The following is a 23,384-nucleotide window of genomic DNA, read 5'->3' as shown; positions in this document are numbered from 1 at the left end:
GCAATCGTGTTCTTGTAGGACGGACGAAGACTTGGCCGGGTGTTGTTTTTGAGATGTCGAGAGCTCAAAATGACACGATATTCCCAGACCCGAGGGCAGCATACCTGAGCAACTGCAAAATGCCCTCAGCATGCTCGTCGGCGCAGGGAGAGGTCCATCCGGATGTAGACCACTATCAATCCAGGAATATCAGGTAGCTGCGATAATTGTGTCGTGGTGGTGTAAGGCTTCTAGATGATGGCTGGCTCTGGATATAGCCGAACTACCGATTTCCTCTTGAGAACATTGCAAAGTTAGACGATTATAATATTACTACGGGATGGATAGGTGAGGGGGACAATTCTCTCGCCAGAGAACTCTGGAAATAGCTGTTTGAAGGGCCAGCTCCTTTTTTTCTTTTTCTTTTCTTTTCTTTCTTTTCTTTCTATTCTTTTATTTTCCTTTTTTCTTTTTTTCTTTTTTCTTTTTTCGCCGAAAACCCGAGACGGTATAGAATTTACAGGAAGAATGATCATAAGCACAGGGAAACAGGGAAATAAGCATGATGGGGGATATGTACCAAAGGTGCTGGTGTCTTAGTATTGTTAGTTGTATGGGGAAGCGGAAGGCCCAGAGAGTGTGGCATGCATGTTGAAGGGAAAAGGGGATCATCCACCAATAGCAAGCGGCTCACCTTCACAGTACCTAGTTGCAGTTAATAGTTAATCACGACTGCTATTGGGATGAGCAGCAGTGGAAAAGGGACAGAACAAAAAAAAGAGAGGCTCTGGCCAGCTGGTAGTTTGCTGCAATCCACGGCCTGTTTCAAGGATTATGCATCTCCCTGCGCGCGGCGAGAAGCAAGGAGGATCGTCTTTCCACCCGGCATGCTCACCAAACAGTGCTAAGAAATCACAAGTGCGGTCTCTCGAAATCTAGGCCGGGCATTACTGTCCGGCTGGCTCCGGCTGTCAACGACATCAGGTTCTGGGAAACCTTACGCGTACTGCGCAGCCCAAGATTGGATCTATTATTATATCTTTTCATCCCAAGGCTCCGCCGCCATATGGCACGACCACAGATAGTTATGACATTTGACTAATACAATATAATTAGTTAACTGCTGTTCGAGAATGGAGGGGATGATCCCTTATCACTTTTTATCGGCGAAGACATCCCGAAGCAAAGTAACCCCCATCTGAGGCCCGGGCAATATCCTTTTCATTCCCCGCATATACGCAAGGCGTTGCTCTTATTGGCTCTCCCTGACGGGCTTTGCCCTCCGCAAGTGCCCTTTAGCAACAGTTTTGGGTCAACCAGAATTTTTCTATTGGCTACAGCAGCTAGGACGGATGAGCTTTGGGCAGAGAGTGCCAGACCCTCATTAGCTTGTGGCTTGGGTCGCGATCGTCACGGATGACGAGAGAAAGGGGGAGAAAAATTCAAATAAAATTAAATAGGGTCTGGTCCCTTTCCAATGTGCGGACCAGTTCAGTTTCCCTGTGGGTCATAACCGTCATCCATCAATTCATGAAGGGTCCTGAAGAAAAAGCAAAACCTCACTTTCTCGAACTGATAAAAATGAGAACATATCCTCCAAAACCCCTCTGGATTGCAATACTGATTGATTTATGCATGCATATTTTGTCTAGCCTTTCATTGCCAAAAGCGTTGAGCAAGTAACAGAGCTCTTCCGCATCTGGGACCATAGCTTTCATTCCCAGAACGAAGAAAGCATCGGCGAAAGTGTCCACAAACGCACCGGATCGTGGGAGTAACCAGAAATTTTGGAGAGGTAATAAGCCAGCTGTTGGGATGGACTCTTTAAGGGAGCAGCCGGCCCCACAGAGAGAGGGTTGCAGTCACGGAGCAGTGACTATGAGTAGTTAACTAGTTAGTTAACATGGTCGATTCACCCCTATGGGGACACTGAATTTCAAGACCTGAACAAAATAATTAAATAACAATACTAGGAATATACATGTATATTAGTATGTTTATGCCCTTCCTTCAGTGGGCAATCCTGAATTGTATGATTACTATATCTCTATGGAGCTCACTTCTTTGACTGCAGCTCAGCTAATTCTACACGTCTTGTACAAGCTTCATATGCTGTCTGAGCTCATGTAACACCTTCAGCATCGCAATTGCAATTACGTCGTCCTCCTGTCGTAGTCGTTCTTCCAAAACCGATTCCCCGCCTTCATGGTATCGTTCTAGTTCCTCATTGGGGTTTTCAGTTTCTTGGAATAGAGTCGTTTAAGCATGTTGTCTTGTTACCATTTTCACCAAGTTCTAGAAGCATATACAATACCCAACGCTCTGTTAGTCAAATCAAAGGATTTCAATCTCGCCTGCACTAGAAGTTCCAGGAAAGACTCTATTTGATACCATGAGTCTTCAATTGCCCCATGTTCATGCTGGACCTACCCCCACTCCGTCGTATGGGTCTCTGCTCCATGTCATTTCATATCGAATCGGGAATCAACGTAGATCGCGGGTGGTAATCACGGTTCTGACATCTAGCTGGATTTTTTTAAGCAAGAAATTTAATTGCTCCATCGAAAATAAAATCGGGGAACAGCTCAGAGGATGGCCAGAAGTACATAATATCAAATAGATTAGATCTCAAAAGCTACAAGCATTGTAGAACTGATCGTTTGATCATTTGATTCCAAACCGAGAAAAATTCCACACAAGTTCTCCAGTAGATATTCTCTGAACAAAATACCGGCAACAATCTGAGTCTGACATGGGTCAACAAATAAAGACTGAGGCTGTTCCTGATCATCATGAAACAAGGTAAAGTAAGACAGAACAAGTAAACGGGCAATAGTAGTAATAAAATCAACAGAACCACTGAAATTCTATGAATTATCAAAGATATTTGGTTGGAGCCCTTTCCAACATTTTTCTGTAGTTTGTGTAAACTTTTACCGCATTCGAAAGTCAAGATATGCATTGGGATATGCAAGCAGGCGTAGAGTTGCGAATAAAATATTATGGGAGTTGACATTCGAAAAATCCATTTGAATTGAGGATGGGAGCAGAAGTTTCAGAGGTTCATCTCTAGCCAAATCTAGCTTGTATTTTCAACATCCCAACATCCAGACGGCATGTTGTAGTCTAGAAGCAGACCGAGGAAAAGTCCCGCCTCGACATCTGACAATGGCACTCTGATAAGTGGCAGAACCCGTAGGATCATACAGAAGGTAGATAGATGTGTAGCAGCGCACTGAAGGATGGAAGGGAAGATACAGTCTGGGGTTGCTGGCAGGTACCTTGCCCTTTTAGGCAATGGAAGGGCTAAAGCCCTAAACCCTAAACCCTCGTTTCTCGCTAACGCACTTGAGCCTCATCCAACCGAAACTTTCAATGGCCGGGACTTGACATTTCAACGACATCGACGACGACAGTCTTCCGCACCACCCATCACCAACACCCCGTCGTCAACGATCGAGATGGCGAAGGAACGCTCCGGTATCATCCTCGGCTTGAACAAAGGCCATGTACGTTCAAAATCTGCCAGTTTTGCTTGTTTCCTCCTCGTTGGCAGTCTCATGTTGCTTGAATGTTGCTGGACCGGTCTCGAATGGAAATTACAGTCTCTTTTAAACTATTAAAATTCTGTCAATTTTAATTTCCATTCAATTTTCAAGATTTCTGCGATATCCATGGTCAAAACAATGCGAACAGCAAATCGACGACATAGCATGGTATCATGAATATGAGGAACTAATATCCATTTTTTGCTGTCTGCTTAGAAAACCACTGCCAACACTACCAAGCCCCGAATCTCACGGACAAAGGGCCATCTTTCCCGCCGCACTAAGTTCGTCCGTGATATCATCAAGGAAGTCGCCGGTCTTGCCCCATATGAGCGCCGTGTCGTTGAACTGCTGAGAAACGCCCAAGACAAGCGAGCACGGAAGCTCGCGAAGAAGCGGGTGAGTGGTTTTATATACATCTATTTTCCTTGTTTAATTGGTGATTGCCTTGTGGGTTCAAGAGTTGGATCGGTTTGTGGATTGATGAAATGGACGAGGGGAGGATTATTCGGAAAGAGGAACGCGAAGGCTCCGCTTGATCTTCGTGGATAATACGATCGAAATCCGACCAACCGCGTCGTTAGATTTATCTTCCGAATTTTGTGACTCTACTACTAGACTCTAGTCTTGAAGGGGCATTATTTTGCATATTCGAACGTGGAGCCGTAACGAAACGATAGAACAATCCACAAGGAAAATAGGCAGGGTTGAAACAAGCAAGGGAGAATAGGAACATGATTGACGGCAGGAAAATACATACACGGGCGTGCACATTCCATGAAATGGCTCAGTTTGCTAACTGATATCTTTCTCCGTCATATAGCTCGGGACCTTCGGTCGCGCCAAGAGAAAGGTGGACGAGATGCAAGAAGTTATCGCCGAGGCCAAGAGAGCCGGCCACTAAATATACCTCTTGTCGTTTGGGGAGAGAGGGGACTTGTTAACGTTGTTGCTTGCTTTGAATTGAGGGTTTTGTGTCATGGTTGCCATCAAAGCATCTTTTTTTCCTTGTTTATTTAACGGAAATGATTTAAATCTTTACAAAAAAATACCATACATATTCATCCTTCTGTCACTCGGTGCTTGGGTTGATTTCCCCATCATTACTGTTTATCTCCCCTGTCTATCCCACAAAGAAGAAGGCGAGGTTTAGGATGGATGATTCATATGGGGTTCACGGGTCCATACTCCTGACTGCCAATTTAAAAGGGATAAATAAGCAGCTGGAAATTGAAGGATAGTTGGCACGGGACGATAGAAATTATATCTACACTACTACCCATTTCTCCCTTCGGACTTCTGGCGCTTCCTAACTACGAAACGGCCCAGATTAATCTGCATTTAACAGCTTCAAATAGTCCTAGGTCAGAATGCAGTTGTAAATGGAGAGCACGTACCAACACCCACCCCAAATTATTACCATATACCAAAACTAAAACATTCATTCAGAACTACCTCAGGTTAAGTAACTAGATGGTTCCATTTCATAATAATCGTATCCCATTTAACTCTTAGCAAGAACCGCTCATCAAGCCAAAGCCAAAAACACAACCCATCTCTACTTCTTCCCCGGCAACTTCAACCACTTCGGTACACCACCCCCCTTCTTCCCCTCAGACCGTCCCTGATGGCCATCACCATCCCCACCATCACCCAGCCTGCGCAATGACGACTTATCCCCCTTCCCCTCATCAACAGCGACAGCAGCAAGCTCTTCAACCTTGATCTGGCTAGCAGCCTGCCTAAGTTCTGGTCGAAGAATCTGCGTCGACGCCCTCCTAGCATTCAGAGATGCATCACTTGTCCAAGAGAAATTAACCAGCACACGACCATCCATGCGTAGATCACGGATGAGTCGCTTCTCAGCAACGTCAGGGATTACAGTCTGATGCTTCGTCACGTTCATGTTTGGCGCGTGCTGCTGCGTGCCAGAGACAGATCCAGATCCAGTGCCGGTGCTGGTAGCGAAGAATGACAGGGTGAATTTCTCGCCAGCCAGAGGGTTGTCCAGACAGCTTCGGATGAAGGCGTATAGGCTCTGTGCTGTGTCTTCTCTGGTGAACTTGGAGACGACCTGGCTTTGATCTGGAAAGCGGATTTTCACTTCGATGTCAGCAATTCTGGACAACTTGGCTTCTTGGGCGGATGCTAGGGCGGCCAGTTCGGCGTCAGTGGCTAGGCGGTTGGGGCGGGTGGTGCGGTTGAGATGGTGTTGGTGGGCTTTGGCTAGGTCTATTGTTGGTACGTAGTCATGTTCATTGAAAGGGGTTTGAGCTGATTGGGGAACTGTATTTATGGGTGGTGCATAAACAGTGGTAGGTCTGGATGAGACGATCGTCGTTGGTGAAGAAGGTTGGACAGGGGTTTCTGGAATAAGTTGCTCTTCTGGTGTGGATGTTTGCCCAGGAGTACTGTTTGCATTATTGGACGGGGTTGATATGGGCATAGATTCAGTTGGCTCTTCTGAGGCTGACGAAACTGGGGTCTCAGGATTAGAGCTCTTAGCAGCAACAGCTCCTCCTTTTACCTCTTCATCGATAGATTTGAAATACCCCTCAATCTCCACCATTGCTTCTTCAAGGGGCTGATCAGTCGTCCGGAAGTTTAATCTAAGTAGTGCGCTTCCACTACTAAATCCCAATTGCCCAAGGGTTTTCTGGAGATCCCTAAATGATGACAATTCCCTTCCCACAACTTGGATAACAGGAGATTGATAGAACAGCCTTCCCGCGCCATTATTGGTTGATGGCACTCCTCTGGCAGTCAGGTTTCTTGCTATCCCGTCTCCCGCCACACCAGACTCGAATTTCCGCATAATATGCCATAGCGTAGTATTACTTGGGAATTTATCGGTTAAACGACCATTTGGAGCACCCTGGGCCTCGGATTCAGGAAGCTGTAAAGCCACGGAGACGACTGAGGGAGAGCGTGAGAGCTGTACAAGTTCAAGCTTGGCGCCGGAGCTCAGTCCCGATAGCCGTATGGATAGTGAAAGATCTACGTGCTTTTTCTGGTGTCTTCGGAATGGTATAGTTAGTAATCTGTGGAAAGTATATAAAGCGCCACGGGCAACACCTACTTGAGTCCGTACTGGCGGGCGTCGAGCCCAAGCTTAGAGCATGCTTCTGAAAGGACCTCAGTGAGATGTTTTGTGGGAGTAACCTTGACGGTGGCCCTCCGAGCAGTGGAATCTATTACCACAACGTGTGAAGCCATGGTGATAGAGGGGATGGGTAGGCCGAAAAGATGGCGGGGCAACCCAGCTCTGGAGTTATGTGGAGGTCCCAGAACCTCAGAATGCCATGAGCATTACTAGATATGCTGCTAGAAGCGTTCCATATAGAAGAATAGTCACAGCAACGTATATACAGTCAGCTAGACAGTGCAAGTATTTATGTATCCTCCTGTCCGACCTTTATATATAATCGTTTTATGGAGTGCTCCGCAGATGTGATGGTGGGTGGATATAGTTAACCGTTGATAACAGGCGCAGGCAGACGCAACAAACGCATTGCTTACCACATCGGGTGGTCCGAGCTCAACGCGTTTGTCCAGCAACCTGGAGAGAGAGAACAGCTTCTTACCCATACGTTAACTCCTCTACCACTCATACCCAATATCACATCCACCACCACCGCCAACCCTGTTTAATTCTTCCCCACAACAGGTTGCCGACATCTGTGCTGTTATAGACGTCCCAGATACCCAGTGTGTTATTTAGAAACTGATTTTTTGACTCCTGCACTAATGGTAAGCTGCTCCAGACCACATACAATAACAGACAGCTTCTCGTTAACTCCGCTGCCAACAGAGCTCTGTTTTCGACATAAGTATGTCCTTGTTTACCCTCCCAATACTCCCAATGATCCGGCTGGCATCCCTCTAACCCTTCCCTCTTCCCGAATCAACAGATGGCGGTGCCTGCGTGGCCATGATCGGCAAAGACTGCGTCGCCATAGCCTGCGACTTGCGATTAGGTCTCCAAGCCCTCACTGTCTCCAACAACTTCCCCAAGATCTTCAACTACGCCCCCTCGACGTATCTAGGCCTAACGGGCCTGGCTACGGATGTCTCCACCGTCTCAGACGTCCTCCGCTTCAAAGTCAACATGTACCGCCTGCGCGAGGAACGACAGATCTCCCCCCAGACACTGGCTAACCTCGTCAGCTCGAGTTTGTACGAGAAACGTTTTGGGCCTTACTTTGTCAGTCCTGTGTTGGCGGGCATAAATAATACAACTGGGGAGCCGTTTATATGCGGTTTTGATAGTATCGGGTGCATTGATTTTGCGAAAGACTTTATTGTTAGCGGTACTGCAAGTGAACAACTATTTGGTACTTGCGAGGGATTGTGGGAGCCGGATCTTGTATGTTTAATCCGTTTCGCTTCTGAAAGGGCTTGTGTAACTCTATGTATATATATTGCAGAGTGTGTTCGTCACTAACCAGCCGGAACAGGGACCGGAGGACCTCTTTGAGACCATCTCGCAAGCCCTATTGAACGCGGTTGATAGAGATGCTCTTTCAGGATGGGGAGCGCATGTTTACATCATAGAGAAGGACAAAGTCACAAAACGATTGCTAAAGGGACGACAAGACTAATGGGTTAGAACTTTGTGTCCGATGTGGATGGGATGGGGAACAGAGCAAAAATAGATGACGGCGTAGGTGGAGGGTAGAGCCTACGAACCTGCGTGCCTTTTTATGAGCTTTTATATTTTGATAAATGGGAGTCTTGGTCATGATTTTTGCGTCTCTTTTATTTATTCTTGATTTGTTCTCTGGTAAACTTTATCTGAGAAAAAATTCGACGTCAAATCAATCATTGGGATAGGTTAGAGCGAGGACCTCCGTTTTGCCCCTTGGTATATGGCGTATACCTAACCGTAGTACCTTGTAATGTTTAATTAAATAATGTACGTTTGTCGGATATGCGCTGGGAGAATGGGGTTGTGTATTCTCATGCTTCTCTCAATCAAAGTCAGATGTGGATTTATACCTCTCCTCATTCCCATCAGCTAGTTTAAGTGAATATTTTAAACTCCATCCAATTCCATTTCCCCAATCATGTTAATTAGGCATATATCTGATCCCTACAAATCATCACACAAATCAAATACAAATCACATCTCAGTACAATCCAAATACCAAGAATAGAGCAAAATGAAAGAAGCATAATTTCCTTTTATTTCCTTTTATTTATTTATTTCATTTAATAGAGTTCAAAATTCCCCTTTAGATGAAGATGCATCATGATTAACTTAAATGCCCGCACACAACTAAAACCCCATCAAGAGCATCATCCCAACTCTCCATCAACGACCCACAAAACAACTCCAGAGATGCCGTATCCATTAACTCCTCAATTTCCCTCCTAACAACTCCAACCTCCTTTCCACCCTGGCCACCATTAACCTCTTCCACGCCAGCACCACCCAAACTAAACGTCTTCTCACAATCATGTCCACCTGTAACCCATTCTACTAACTCCCCCAACATCCCTGACTCGGCAATCTGCATCTTAAAAAAGCATGTGTTATTCCGAATAATTTCCACGATTTGTCTGACAAGATTTGTAAGGGATTCGAGTTTCTCTGTTGTGGGAACGAGTTTCGCCAATTCGGTAGGAAGTTTTGCCTTTGATGTCGAGATGTAGGCGATGAAGAGAGTGATAGCTTTTAAGGTTTCGAGGAGGGAGATGGTGTTGTGTAAATAGAGCCAGGAAGGGGCGCTGGAGGTTAGGGAGAGTGTGATGGAGGTGGGGAGGATCGCGGTTGATGGGGTTAGGGTTGTGGACTTTTGGGTTAGGAAGTCTTCGAGAGTCGTGAAATGCGTGGTTATCGAGGTTCCGGGTGTGAAAGATTGTTTAGAGGTCGTGGCTGTGGTAAGTGTTGCGAGGACTTTCAGCAGGGTGAGATGGATGTTTGCATTTTCGATTTCGGCGGGCGTTAATTCGGTTAATGGAAGGGGGAAGTCGAGGCCAAAGTCGAGGTCGAGATAGTGGGATAAGTCGATTTTGGATGACGGAGATGATGGTGGGGCAGATGATGTCTTTTTCATTGACAGGTTGCTGTTGAGGAAACTGAATAGTGTGTCGGTGATAGTCATGACTTTGACGGTATGAGACTACTATTTATTAGCTATCTACTATCATCACCTCAAATCAGGAATGTGGATTGAACCACTTACGCCTGGCCTGGGACCGAGACGAACACGCTCCTCAAAGCTAAGTTTGCCCGGGAGTTCGCAGTTCATGAAGCCATCGAAGTTTCGGTTGTCAACGATTGGGTCTGTATTGGAGACTGAGAGTAAAATATCGCGTGTTAGTTAAGGAGAAACAATGTGAGATAGTGTACGAAATATTGACATACCAATATGATCATATTGTCCCACTGGGTCACCGCCAACCAGCCGCTGAATCCTCCGCGTTTCCAACGCCCACATCCTTCGACAGATACTGTTCTTCAGGTCATTCTGCAACTTTATACTTCCAGCTACATTGAGGTAGCTTCCATGCTCCAGGCCAATGTTTCGTGAAAGAGTCGTCGCAGTCTCTGAGTTTCGATAAAATATCAAAGCCTGTCTCATGGTAGCCTGTGGATCGTGGTCCTTTTTCTCCAACCCTTCATATGGGGGAGGAGCGTTGGGGTGTGTTGAGGCCAGGCGAGTAAAGAGGTTATGTGCGACTGTTTCGTATTGCATTTGCTTGACGGATAATTTATAAAAAGTCTTCAGAGCTAATGATCCTGCACCAAGGAGGAGGTAGATTCGAACTAGGAGCAGAAGAGCCTCATAATTATGGGGTGACTTAAGAAGCAGGTTCTCGATGAGCCCGGCAGCTTGGGTCAGTACGCCAGGGGGGGGGGCATTGGGATTGGTCCCAAAGGCTGGTTCGTGAAGCCGAATTAGTCCCATAACAGCTAAAATACACAGGTCATCGCTGGGTTGGCTCTCTATAGTAGATGGAGAGGTTTCGTTAGGTCTTTCAGTGCTCCGGTAAATGCGGAGGCAACGAGAGACAAAATCTTCCGCCCTTTGTACTGATACCTTGTCACCACCGAATGACAGCTTGAAACAGTATTCAAATTTGAGTGCATTAATAGCTGCAACGCCCTTGAAAGGGTCGGTAACCTATATAAATGGGTCAACATCTTTAAACCAAGGCGGGTATACATTTTTCCTAACCTGTTTCTTATCATCCTCATCTTGTCCTGCGACAACAGCTTGGGAAACATGAGCTTGAAATTCGTCCTGCATCGAGAGGTCCAGTTTAATTAAATATTTGCGCAAGTCATGGAAACAATAGAGTTTGTTACTATTGCGGTCAAAATATTTTTTGCATGCTGAGAGAAGGTCTCCCATAGAAAACTCCTGGGTCGCAATTCGTTGCTCAACCAAGTCAAGACCGGCCAACTGAGCATTCCGTGACTTTGGTCGCCTCTCGATGTAATCCTCAATGAAAATCTGGGTTTCTCGTGCTGTCCTGAAAAAATGGAAGAGAAAAAGGTTATCAGCCTGCAGTAGACAACAAAACCTCATTCAACGTCATTACATACTCCTTTTTCTCCGACTTCTCAGTTGACTTAAGGAGAAGGCTCCAAACTAGCCAATCATCCTTTTCTTGAGCAGCCGCAGTTGTCGAACCATTTGCTAGGTCGTTTGGAAGACTAAGTAACTCCCGTGTAAACGACAACGCTTCATCCCATAGCCCAGCATTCTCAAGACTTGCGATTTTCGCGCTGACAAATGACCAATCGTTCTGAGCAATGCGTGATTCGACGCCCAAATTCTTGCTATTGAGTAAATGCACAATTTCCTCGTAGCTCTCTTGTGTGTTGAAGATCTTGATCAATAGGAAGAGCTCTTCGGAGGTTTGTATTGCTCTAGGCGGGCTCAGTAACTCTTTCTATACATTAGGGGAAAATTTTTAATGAGCTTCGAGGGTCTATTGAGAGAGCGAAGGACATGACGGTAAGTAGTTATCCATACCGGGTCACTAGGTACGTTGGCCGCAGCTTTCGATATCATGCGGTAGGCAAGTGTGCCGAAGAGTTTACGATCTGTTTCCGAATTCGCTGGGTCTATGCTGATTAGGTAGCACATGAAAATGGCCCAGAAATAGAACTTGCGGTCCTTCGGAAAGTTATTTTGAAGGCTCATAGCTGCCTAGGGACGGCAAATGTCAGCAGTTGCCTTCGAAATCGACTGTAAAAGGGACGCATCCCAGTGTATAAATCCAATACTAAAATGAATTAAGGGATTTTGCATCTCCGGACCTTCTGTGCAGCTTTCCAGTCGCCTACTTCTGACGCCAGTGTGAACCATCTCAATTGGATATCGAGTGCTTGGGGTCTGGCCTTTGCCGCTTTCTGCCATATCTCGAGCGCAGATTCCGCATGCTCATCAATGCTCTTTAGAGTAGTATATAGCATATTCAATGCATCTATGTCGGAAACTGGTGGTTCAATGTGGCATAGCTTGAGCGTCTCGGAAATGCCGCGTTGGCGATGGACGTCGTCAGCATGGCTGAAGAGGATATGTGCTTTCCATGCCTATATACATCCAGAGGACATTAATGACAGATGAACGTCTGATTTTTTAAAATATTTCAATTCTGCCAACTCCGAACTAACCCTCAGGAAATGTGAATCCTCGCCCCTCTTGAGCCGCTTCTCACAGAGTTGCAGGGCCTGCTTGAGATTCTGACCATCGATGGCATCCTGGATCTGTTTGTTCCGACGCTCGAAAACGGCGGTAGCTGACATGGTAAGGACCGGCCAGGCAGGGCTGCCTTATGAGTGTGTAGGGAGCTTTGCTGTGGAGGATTGCGTGGTGCCGTTTTAAAGACATGCACTATTATATGTTATGTATCGCTCCGGCGCAATTCTGCGGGAAGGTACAAAGTCGGCGCCAATTACCCGCCTTGCCCGCTTATTTTTAGCGCCATTTCTACCGAGGTTGCTAGCCGCGCATGTCAAATTTTCATTTAGAAGACAACAACAACATTAAAAGAAGTTTTACGACAGCCTGACGTGTTTCTTCTCTTTGTGGATTCAGCTAAACCTCCATTGGTACTAAACAACGATTGATCTCTCTTTTTGTTACCTATCTGGTACCTCTGATATCTCTGTTTTACACTGCTTACCGGGCCACTAGGAAACCCTCAGTTTAGCAACATCTAAAGCAACGCTGGAATTCCATTTCATACTTGTAAACCCACCCTTCGGTGGCACCTTGGCCGGCAACCATATAACACATTTCTTCTCATCCGGCACGTACTTATAAAAGACGTGGCTGTTCCATGCACTGGTCAAAAAAACCTTGAAATTGCATCCATGGTCCCGGGTCCAATTCACAATTTCCATGAGCTCTTTGACCACAAATTCTCCTTCCCCCCTCAGCGAGCTTTTCTGCTCATATACAGTAACACAATCAAGAATGCAGAAGACCGTCACATGCGGTGGGAGTTGGGCGATCATCATATGGAAGGTTTGGCATAGACTATTGATGTTTTCCTGGTTTGCACGCTGTATATGTTTCAGAAAGCTCATGGTGAAGTCAGGATAGGCGACGAGTAGTTGGCTGATCAGGTTTCGCATCATTCTGCTGACCCCGAAGTTCGGATCATCTTGACGCATGTTTTGTGCGCAAAGGTAGAATAAGGGAAATATATTCCTTGGGTAATGTGGATCCATGGCGTCTGACAGGATCGAATGCGTCAGTTTCGCGGAAATAAAGGATGTCGATGCTGTCTTCTTGGAACCATTAAAATTGACTAAGAGAGCTGAAGAATTGGTATTAGTGATCCATTGGTGCAGCTTTGGCGATTGCATTACTGCAACTCCACGATCTTGGTCTGGTGTGGGTAAGGTCCAGATCTTTTGAAGGCTGGTTTCTATGTCGTGGCGAACGGCAGAGCTTTTGTAATCGAAACCCAAAAGCAGTTCAGTTTTTGCAAGAAGGTAATCTGTCATGGTAAGTGGGCTTGGTCATGGGGGAAAGGTGTCTAGGTTTCCTGTACCTTGTAATAGATCGGACTCAGACACAGACCTGCGTAACGGCAGCATCGGGCCTCTTACTAATCCAAAGTCAGCCAAAATGTACGACCTGAACTGCTCAGGGGCGGGGGGAACTAACCATCCTGCGATCTGAAATCCATTCGAGAATTGCTGCTGAGAAATCCGGCAAGCACTCTACGCAGCTGCGAGACCTCATTGCCTATCGAGCGGACCTCTCGATTCACACTACCAGCAGCCAACATGAAGTTGCTCCGGAAGTCAAAAAACTCGTTTCTCGACTGATCAAAATACCCAAGTATAATCTCCTGATGCTTGCGCGATTCATCGCCCTGGTCGATAATCAATTGCTTCGTGTTCATGATTGCCTCATAGGAACACAACTGAGCAGCTTGTTCAAAACGCTTGGATTCTTCCCTGATATTTTTAAGACAATCACTCAGTTGTCTCTCGTAGGCATCCTGTTTGAATATGCTCCGGCGCAGCTTTTCTATACGCTGGTTAGGCTGAGCTTCTTGCGGTTTCAAGGCCTTGTCGGGAGAATTTACTCAATGCTTTTTCCTTGTACCATACGACAATAAGGTGTAAGGCGGCTATTGTAGCGGAATAGAGTGCTGCACTACATCGACGCAAATCGTTTGACGTTCTAAATATGCCTAGCGCTTTGTGTGTGCTTGCGATGAGGGTTGGAATCTCTGCTAATGCATCGCTTATATCGCTTCGAAGATCATGTAGGCGTGCTGCAGCCTTAGGGGTTATTAATACGCGAAATGCGAAAAGTTCAAGGGATCAATAGTCACAAACCCCAAATATCAGTTTCATTCCTCCGCACAGGACCGAGAAATAATGCGATTGGGATGGTAACAGGCTCGCCCAAGCCTCAAAGGCTTTGTTGTTCTTTCCGAATCTGCGAAGGCCTTTCCTGATCTTCCCCCAAAATCCAGATACATCGTTGTAACGATCTGATGCTTTATTCACCTCTTCCAACACTTCCTCCCATGTATGCACCGGTTTTGTCGTGACATCGGTCTTGAATGTCGACCCGGTAGTTGTTCTTTCGTAAGCTTCCATTGCTTCACTGAAGCGCTTCCTTTGCTGCTCGATATCGATGTACAGCTCTTGTCTGCTTCAATATCAGTTTATACAGCATTTGTATTGGATATTGCCCCACCATACACTGCATCATCCTCGTCATCAGATTCAAGCTCGTTGTTTGCGTCCTCAACATTTGCCTTTTTGATTGGTGACAATGACGTATCCCCCAGGCCAGGTGGTCGCAGCAGCTCGTTCCGCGTCTCCTCATTTTCTCTCATGGCTTCGAAACCAGGATGGGAATCGCGCTTGAGTCTTTTACGGATATACAAGTCTGCAATCCCGCCAAGGCGGTGGCGGGTAGGAGGTTTATCACGACAAAATGTCTCATCACTCATTGTGCTTCTTGGTGATATTGCCCTAGGTCATGTCAATTTTTAAGGATCGAGGACTGAGCATATGGTAAAATCGGGAATGTTCGGAGATATATGATGTTCTTGGGCAAGATCACGTTGATGTTTGGATTTTGTGCATGCGGAAGTGATAGTTATTGGAATCATGCAAGCTAACACTGTAGGAGGCTGAGTTACGACCATACATGGATTCTCTGAACATTTGTCCCGCCCCTCCATGCGTCGACCAACGCTATGACCCTTGGGATGTCGAATGGAGACGCAAAAATCACCTTGGGCAAGGCTGAGTACGGCTGTACAAGGCTCAACGTTGCGCAAATCTAGCAGGGGAAATTCAAATGTTGCCAGATGATGGATGTGTTGTGAATTCATGAGACTCCACTCCGTCAATTCCCAAAACGAATCGCTCCTCTTGGCTTCATGCGAGTTCGGGGATGTAGCTGAAATTGATGCAAAAATAGCTCGCACTGGGGTTCTGTTGCTGGACCCCACCACCAGATTCCCTCAGCTATTATAATAAACACAAGAAATTTTTTCTAGATCATTTGGCGATGCCGAATACAAGAAAATGAAATCAGAAGAGGAAATAATTAAGTCTCTATATTGATATCTCAACACCGCCTGTTGAGAAACTTGACCATGACATTAGCTACTAATCCAGCACCGCTGATGGATTCTTTGGACCTTCCCCATACTGATGCGGGGCCTGATCACAACGGAATCTTGTCCCATCCAGCATCTGCATCTCAGAGTGGGAAAAATAATACAGCAGATCTGCCGACTACCTGTGAAAATTGCGGTCCTGCCACACCAGGCAACGACGTGAAGGAGCTTCTCAAGACGTTGGTAGCTGGTCAAAATGAATTGATTTCTATCCAAAGGGCTAAGGGGTAGTTATGAATCTACCACAATTTACTCGCAAGACACTGCTGACCATCGATGACCCTAGTGGTGACAATGACGAAGGCACCGCTACACAACCATCAAACGGCCCAAGGGATGAAGCAGATTTTCAAGAAATAGCCATTAAGCGGGTTTCACCAGGGAAATGGCGGAAAATCAAAAGGGAGCGGAAAATTATCCCTCAACAAAGCGTTCTCCTAGTCTCCTCGAAAGCAAATGCTAGGTCCCAACAACGACACCGAGCTCTCAAACTATCAAATTCCGCGGACAAAAGCGCCACGGAGAGTAGTACTGATACTAGCCCATTTGATGTTCCATACCGCCTTGCCATAAATTCATCCTACCTTTTAGATGTATTAAGCCAACTCACCGGTGAAAGCATCACTGAGAGCCGAAATGTCTTCGTGCGTCCGTTCAAGTACCTCGTGGCGTACGAGTCCGATATTCGACAGTTCCTCAAGGAGGCTGAAGCAACCTACGACCAGGTCATCTCGAAGCTGAGTGAATTGACTCAGGATAATCCGGATGCTGTCGTTACCGTAGCCAGCTCAACCAAGCAGCTGAGTGGAGATGAGAAAATTAAACGAGAAACTCAAAAAGGGACTCATGATTCCCTCATAGAAGATGCCAAGAAAGCAGTTTCGTGTGCAGGAAGAGAAATGAACCAACTCCGTTGTCTTGTGGAGTTCATGGACAGAGACATGCACGATATTTTTGATGCCAAACACCGAATTTCCAACTCCAGTCTCACAGAGATCCCATTTGAACATCTATGGATGTTGTACAAACCTGGAGCCATTATCCTTGGTTCAAAATCAGATGAATATAGTGGTCGGCATCAGGCCTATCGAATTCTAAATATTGCAGGGGGGAGAACATACTTTGATAGTGGTTTTAAAGCTGTATACACAGGTATAATCGATCAGATTGGGGACTCAGATTCGGAGAATGAAGAGAAATGCCGCGATGCTATCAAGTGTTCTGGCATGGACATGACATGTTTCATCATTGACGCCTTCTATATCGACTTCGATGGTGGTAAACTGGGTCCCCGACCAATACGATTCGCCATTCCGCCATACAACGGTACCAAACCCATAAGTACATTAGTACCTTTTCCGCTTCTCCCCGGTTCGGAGAGTCAACAAATACAACAAAGCCTTCTTGAGCGAGGACGCCGTTTTGTGAAGCTTGTTCCGGGTGCCCATAAAAAGTACTCGGGTAGCACGATCCAAGAAGGGAATCAAACCACGAGGGGCTATAACAATTGGCTTATTAAACAGACCGAGGTAATTACTCTCATTCTCCAGTTCGATAACTGAAAGTTCAATGATTAACATTTTAATATTGACATGATATCAAACAGCTGCACAGTGAGATCATGATAGACCAGGCAGCTGGGGTCGAGCATTTTAAACAAAGAGTATATCGTTTTGGTAGAAATCTGAAATTCGGAGGCGGTTCCATCGCTAGGTCCACTCCACAAGACAAGAGGGAGACGTTTGATGCACTCCCAGAACAAGAAGACGGTAGTTGGGTTACAGACGTCTTCGAAGACTCTAAATTTGAAGAAGACCGTCAAAATGAATATCGCCGATCCACCGACCTTCTTGGTTTCCGAACGTTACTCTCAGTCTCAGTTTCAGATAACCACCTGATGCTTCTCCCTCCTCGAGTTTATGGATATGGCCTTCTTGACCATAAATGGCTTCCCCTTGATATCAATTTGGTGGAGGATTTATTAGCACGCGAGGATCGCGTGAATCGGGCTAGATTTGAAGATCTTGTTCTACCAGAGGGTCATCGAATGATCCTTCAGGCGTTAATTAAAAACCAAGTGGAACAGCCTAAGGTCTCCGGAGAACATGATGGGACAGGCGAACCGTTTTCAATGGATGCAGTCCCTGGTAAAGGTAGAGGACTTATCATTCTGTTACATGGTGCACCTGGAGTTGGCAAAACGTCTACCGCCGAGTGTGTAGCGGCCCAATTAAAGCGTCCATTATTACCAATTACTTGCGGCGATATTGGCACAACTGCTGAAACAGTTTCGCAAACACTTGAGTCATTCTGTGCTTTGGCACATAGGTGGAGATGCGTATTGCTTCTCGACGAGGCCGACGTTTTCCTCGCAAAAAGGGAGAAAGGGGACATAATACGCAATAGTCTCGTTTCAGGTATGCTTCCGTGAATTGAATGTGGTGGTGTCAAAGATATTTTCTAATCGATACGTAGTTTTCTTGCGGGTGTTGGAGTATTACTCTGGGGTTATCATTCTGACCACAAATCGCGTTGGTGAATTCGATGAGGCGTTTAGATCCCGAATTCATATGAGTCTGTACTACCCAAAGCTTGACGAAATCTCAACCAAAGAGATCTGGGAAAAGAATATTCAACATATCAAGAAAAGCGGTGGCGACATCGACATCGAGGAGGATAAGCTTAGGCGCTTTGCCAATAAGCATTGGCAGGACAATAAGTATAAACCTTCACGACGCTGGAATGGTAGACAGATCAAAAACGCTTTCCAGACTGCTCTCGCGCTTGCCAACTGGGATTTTCGCGAAGGAAAAGACAGTGCCAAACTTCAACGACCTCAGGTTAAGGTAGCCCATTTCAACCGCATAGCTCAAACCAGCGCTCATTTCGACGATTATATCAGTGACATCCATGGAATCCAGGAAGAAGACACGTACGGAATCCTTGCCGAACGGGAGGAAGTTAGAAAGGATAATTACGAACCATCCCCCGAAAAACAATCCATGCAAGGAAGCCGCCCGAGGAAGAATCCACCACCCAGGCGTCATGGCATCAGTCGACGCAACACGGGGGCACTCCAGAGTAGAAATTACGGCTATGATGACTTTGATAATGAATCCCCCGAGGATGACATTGAGCTTTTGAAGTTGAAACTAGAACTGGCCAAGTTGAAAAAGCAAAAGGGATTGAATGACAAGGCGGAATCGTGCCAGGTTAGTGACGACAATGACGAGGAAGCCTGGTGAAAAGAGGACCTGCTCGATCCACGGATACACTTTATACAGCAATCGTTTTATAGATTGAAGAGGACCTGCTTCTCTCTAAGGCGCTGTTTTTAGGATCATAGTGTGATGATGTTTCAGAATATGAAAGGAAGAATTAGGATCCCAGGGGTTAGCGATTACCTGTAGGCACCAGCTCAACCAAACCAAGGACGTAACTTCAATGTGTGGCCCGCACCCTTTTATAAATTTGGCGATTCTTCTCTCGGTATGTTCATAGCAATTCATCTCGTAGAGTCATATTAACGCTGTAGGGTAAGGTTATCAGATTTGAACCATGGTTCGCTTCCAGCTACCCGGTGATGGTTCCACTGTCCAACGACACGAAACTACAAAATGCAAGCTAGATCAGTTCAAGATAACAATACAATGGGATACCCTATATTCGGGGATGTAATTTTACCAATTGTTTAGACGTTCAGGCAGTTTAAATTTGAAATTTCAGCTACAAGATCTAAAATTTTGGCAGTTCTCAAGGCGTCATTCACACAAGGATGCGCCACTTTGTTCGGACTAGGCCGACGTATGCCCTTGATAATATCATGGTCGGAGACTTAATTATTAGTGTAACTATTTACCAAGTATTTGCAACAATATATCGAGGTTAGATAATAAATTTATACCATGGGAATGAAAACAACAAAAAACGAATAATGCAAATAACCACAAAACAGGAGGTTTTATTGTTGAGAACCATAAGTTAAAATAAAAGGAAAAGTTGACAAAGCCGAAAGATCATCTTGCGGTAAAACTTGAACTTTCACCGCGAAGAAGATGTGTTCTCTCATCTGGTAAATAATCACCACTTTCGTCAGCATTCTGATGCCCCACAGTATCAGAAGCCCGCCCGTGCAACTTTCGTGTTTGGTATATATAGCACATGCTTGTAACCAGCAAGATGCACTCCCAGAAAGAGGAAAGTAAAATATTGAACCAAGCATTATAGGCTCCTAGGTAGAGCGCCAAGAAGTTGCTGTTTTTGTTTAATTCGAACCACGTTGCCAGAGATACTGCCTGGAGAATGTAGATGGGCACTTGTATAGCCAGAGCTTGAATACTTAGCGCTCCGGTTCGCTTTAAGGCGTATGTGTGATATATCTGCGTCGGGAAGCTGATTATCACGAGTAGGCACGAGGCTCCGATAAGGACAAAGGACCATGTCTGTAGAAGAATGTAGTAACCAGGATCCCGAATTGGGTATGATGTCACAAATCCGATGGAAGGGCCAAGGAGAAATAGATAAATAACAAGAACGGCAATCGTAACACCAGCAGCCATATTACGGGCAGCTTCTCGTACGGGAATTTGCCCCACCCCGTCCTCCGATGAGGAAGAAGACGGCCGGTGATTAGATTGAGGACTGGAATAGTAGTATAAGTAAAGGAACAATCTATCATCCAGGAATTAGTAGTTGATAAAAAATTCCCTTCGGATATGTAGGTCAGAGATAACTTACATTGCCTGTGAAAACACCCAGTCTGCCGCCATTTGCCAAACGACTAAATTTTCCGAGAAGCACCGTCCCGGCGAGTATGTAGTCCGGCATTTTTGTACATTCCAGAAGACAGGAGCCAACATTAATAAGTTCGAAAGGCTGGCTGTTGCATAGATGGAGCGAAGCAGAACAAAATAGAATGAGATTCCATGGGTACTTCTAAGCTTTCTGATGCGAATATACTGTGGAATATAAGATGCAATAAGAAGGAGAAGCAGGAAGCTGTACGGAGAAGGTCGGTTCAGAGAGGTTACCGCGGAATATCCCAGTCTTGAAGAAAAGAAACAACTTACACATCTGCCACAACACCCAGGACACCGGCGTTTGGCGGGCTCCTAAGGGCGACGTATCTCGAATCCAGGAGAACCGTCATTGCAAACAGTTCGGGTGGGTAAGGGCCTGGGTGGAAGACATCGAAAGTGTAGCTGCATCGTTGAATTTTATGAAACTTCCGCGAGAGAAACTAAATATGTTTTACTTTTCAGTAGTTACGGAGTACTCGGACATAATTTTCGAATATAACTGGAGTTAGCTATTAATATCTCGACATCTTGTAGAGATATGCTGGAAACGCAGCCCTGCAAGCTTACGTTTAACCCCTGTATGCATTTGTTAACTACGTTGTTAAACCTGAGCCAAGCAGGCAGCAAATATAAGGAGGAGAAAAACGAGCCAACAACTTTGAAACCATCATGTGCTGCTTTCAGCAGTGGTGTTTAAAGAATGGATAGAATATACAACTGTCCTGATAAGGGAGGCCCTGTTGAACACACCGGACAAAAGAGCAACCCAGCTGCGAGGCCAATGCCAACATCTTGGAGGGTGTGCCGTAGAGATTGGACGAGAGGCATCAAATTCGGGGAGAAGAGCCAAAGAAACGAGAGCTTGAGGGTGATAATGGCTTAAATGTGCGCATCGTTCTTCCGAACTCCGTTAGGTAGTTAAACTAATAGAAAATATTATTAGATTGACGTTTGAGAGTCGGTTCCTATATTTAGAAAAGGCGGGCTAAGCACTTAAAAACATCCTGCGTGGGCTTGGATGTCACCACAACTACACTACAGACGCCTGTCACGAAACATAGTCTGAAGCACTTCTCAATCCTGATTTTAGCAGGGCAAGATTCCCTAGACGATAAATCAAGAAAAAACATAGATGACCTATTACATTGCGCGTAGAAATGTTTCCTTGGCCAACAGGGGTCGAGAGACATCAAATCATTATTTGCTCATGGTAAGTGGATAGGGAGAGAATAAATCTTGGAAGTTCCGAGGAGTTAGATTACCAAAGAACGAAGTCTATAATTATTATGTGGGGTAGCGCTGTGCACAAATAAATAAACGATAGATAGTTAAAAATAACCCAGACAACGTACAGCCTTAGCAGACTAAAAATATAAAAAGGATTTCTGGTGTCGATGGTATTGCAAACCAGCAAAAGTCAACGAGGGGAATAACTCAAGAGGCATTCTTTATTCGTCCACCGATCCAGTTCAAATGGCCTTTTGGTCTTATCGGGGACTGCAAGATTGTTGGATCGTCATCGCATCTTTGGCTAGTATATATCGAACACGCTCTCTTCTGTTGTTAAAGTAAAAATATTTCATGTTCATAAAGTAAACATCGGTATCATGAGCAGTAACGCGCGGGGTATGTAGATATATGATTGCGATATGATTGCGAGTTTCAGTCCTGTAAAAAACCAGGATGGTCATTATCTTGGCTGCAATCTTCCCGCTTTCCCGGAGGCTTGAATTTGATGCCCTTGGATTTGATTCACCGTCCGATGTAACCGTTAGGATTTGTTTTTCCGCTGGGTCGTCTGCAAGGGAGATATACGTTAGATTGGTCTTAGCACTTCCCTCTATAATATCCAGATATAAAATAGCAATATGTAACGCGTGGCCCAGTGTATTCCGCAGTTTACATTCCGATAAATGAGTGAAGATGTCAAGGAATTTGTAACCCCAACCAAGTAGAAGAAAACATAATATCACATACCCATTCCTTTTTGCAATCACGATATGCTCTTAACAAATGCACCAGTCAGCACCCGCCAACAACGAAACCGTGACATTCAAACACAAAGGTATCATGTTTATTGGATAAATGTACAGCCTAGACGGGAAATATACTCACTGGAAGTAATCGCTACACATCGTCTTATCGTTACCATTGCGCCGCATGCATTTGATACTGCGATCCGCGAAATCTTGACAGGGGTCGTAGTACCCGCTAGCTGGTTTGCTATAACATTCCAAAGATAAAGAAGAATATCCGTTAGCTTTTGACACTCCACAGGTATAAAGAGCAATTAGCAGACGCAGCAATGCAATGGTTGGATTAGTGAAATGAGTGCAATTAGCCGACTCAATTCCGCCCAAAATTTGGAAGAGGCACTGGGGCAGTCCAATTCAATGCAATTGCGCGAGAAGAGAGCAGAAAAGAAGAACCAACTTTGTGAACATGGGCTTCGCCTTCTCCCAGACACTCTGGGGTTCTTCCTTCACCTTGTCCGCGTCCATGCTGTGCAAATCCTCCCGGTCTGTTGGAGACGGGAAAAGGTCGAACGTCGAAACACGAAGACCAGAGGGAAAACTCAACCGCAGAACAGAGCCGCTAGGTTAAATTGAGTTTAGTCATGAGCTATTCCATATTAGTGCTAGTTTTTGCGCCTACCGGTCGCTAACATCTCAGATGAAGGGGGAAAGAATTGCTTAAATTTATAATTATTTGAATTTCTGAAAACATATTTGAAAATCTAAAAGTGTCGAACATCAAAACGAGATGAATAGCAAGAAGTAACGGACCCGTCTCATGTTTCACTAGAAAACCTAGAAAAAGAAAAAGAGAGGAAAGAAATGGAAAGAGTTTCGTATCGTGTGATTTGTACACTACTTTCGAAGCTTACGGAAATATTCATGTAAAGTTATGCGGCTCTTATCCTTTTGAAGCAGTT

General features: G+C 45.4%; 9 protein-coding genes across 9 annotated transcripts; 3 read left to right on the top strand and 6 right to left on the bottom strand.

Annotated features, from left to right (window-relative positions):
- Positions 1-2,064: 2,064 nt before the first annotated feature.
- Positions 2,065-2,440, bottom strand: PAAG_00766 (hypothetical protein; the record flags this gene model as incomplete). The annotated part of the gene is made up of 2 exons (XM_015844130.1): positions 2,065-2,222; positions 2,371-2,440. 2 exons carry the CDS (start codon positions 2,438-2,440, stop codon positions 2,065-2,067), a joined length of 228 nt encoding a protein of 75 aa, XP_015700911.1.
- Positions 2,441-3,221: 781 nt separating this feature from the next.
- On the top strand, positions 3,222-4,431 carry PAAG_00765 (60S ribosomal protein L36; the record flags this gene model as incomplete). Its single annotated transcript, XM_002796860.2, has 3 exons — positions 3,222-3,488; positions 3,744-3,926; positions 4,351-4,431. 3 exons carry the CDS (start codon positions 3,222-3,224, stop codon positions 4,429-4,431), a joined length of 531 nt encoding a protein of 176 aa, XP_002796906.2.
- Positions 4,432-5,085: 654 nt separating this feature from the next.
- PAAG_00764 (hypothetical protein) lies at positions 5,086-6,743 on the bottom strand (the record flags this gene model as incomplete). The annotated part of the gene is made up of 2 exons (XM_002796859.2): positions 5,086-6,544; positions 6,607-6,743. 2 exons carry the CDS (start codon positions 6,741-6,743, stop codon positions 5,086-5,088), a joined length of 1,596 nt encoding a protein of 531 aa, XP_002796905.1.
- A 715-nt stretch (positions 6,744-7,458) lies between these two features.
- Positions 7,459-8,128, top strand: PAAG_00763 (proteasome component PUP3; the record flags this gene model as incomplete). The annotated part of the gene is made up of 2 exons (XM_002796858.2): positions 7,459-7,893; positions 7,985-8,128. 2 exons carry the CDS (start codon positions 7,459-7,461, stop codon positions 8,126-8,128), a joined length of 579 nt encoding a protein of 192 aa, XP_002796904.2.
- Positions 8,129-8,782: 654 nt separating this feature from the next.
- PAAG_00762 (hypothetical protein) lies at positions 8,783-12,291 on the bottom strand (the record flags this gene model as incomplete). Its single annotated transcript, XM_015844129.1, has 8 exons — positions 8,783-9,652; positions 9,716-9,828; positions 9,898-10,657; positions 10,712-11,009; positions 11,083-11,432; positions 11,516-11,692; positions 11,803-12,078; positions 12,160-12,291. 8 exons carry the CDS (start codon positions 12,289-12,291, stop codon positions 8,783-8,785), a joined length of 2,976 nt encoding a protein of 991 aa, XP_015700910.1.
- A 387-nt stretch (positions 12,292-12,678) lies between these two features.
- Positions 12,679-14,972, bottom strand: PAAG_00761 (hypothetical protein; the record flags this gene model as incomplete). The annotated part of the gene is made up of 6 exons (XM_015844128.1): positions 12,679-13,493; positions 13,548-13,604; positions 13,664-14,032; positions 14,091-14,289; positions 14,347-14,665; positions 14,719-14,972. The coding sequence occupies 6 exons, from the start codon at positions 14,970-14,972 to the stop codon at positions 12,679-12,681; spliced, it is 2,013 nt and encodes a 670-aa protein (XP_015700909.1).
- A 654-nt stretch (positions 14,973-15,626) lies between these two features.
- Positions 15,627-18,895, top strand: PAAG_00760 (hypothetical protein; the record flags this gene model as incomplete). The annotated part of the gene is made up of 4 exons (XM_002796855.2): positions 15,627-15,877; positions 15,937-17,179; positions 17,257-18,067; positions 18,126-18,895. 4 exons carry the CDS (start codon positions 15,627-15,629, stop codon positions 18,893-18,895), a joined length of 3,075 nt encoding a protein of 1,024 aa, XP_002796901.2.
- Positions 18,896-19,666: 771 nt separating this feature from the next.
- On the bottom strand, positions 19,667-20,799 carry PAAG_00759 (hypothetical protein; the record flags this gene model as incomplete). Its single annotated transcript, XM_015844127.1, has 3 exons — positions 19,667-20,291; positions 20,388-20,648; positions 20,720-20,799. The coding sequence occupies 3 exons, from the start codon at positions 20,797-20,799 to the stop codon at positions 19,667-19,669; spliced, it is 966 nt and encodes a 321-aa protein (XP_015700908.1).
- Positions 20,800-22,220: 1,421 nt separating this feature from the next.
- On the bottom strand, positions 22,221-22,950 carry PAAG_00758 (hypothetical protein; the record flags this gene model as incomplete). The annotated part of the gene is made up of 4 exons (XM_015844126.1): positions 22,221-22,247; positions 22,427-22,454; positions 22,565-22,672; positions 22,883-22,950. 4 exons carry the CDS (start codon positions 22,948-22,950, stop codon positions 22,221-22,223), a joined length of 231 nt encoding a protein of 76 aa, XP_015700907.1.
- Between the last annotated feature and the right edge of the window lie 434 nt (positions 22,951-23,384).

This window comes from Paracoccidioides lutzii (assembly GCF_000150705.2).
Source record: "Paracoccidioides lutzii Pb01 unplaced genomic scaffold supercont2.2, whole genome shotgun sequence".
NCBI lineage: Eukaryota > Fungi > Ascomycota > Eurotiomycetes > Onygenales > Ajellomycetaceae > Paracoccidioides > Paracoccidioides lutzii.
This window is presented reverse-complemented; position numbering and strand designations above follow the sequence as displayed.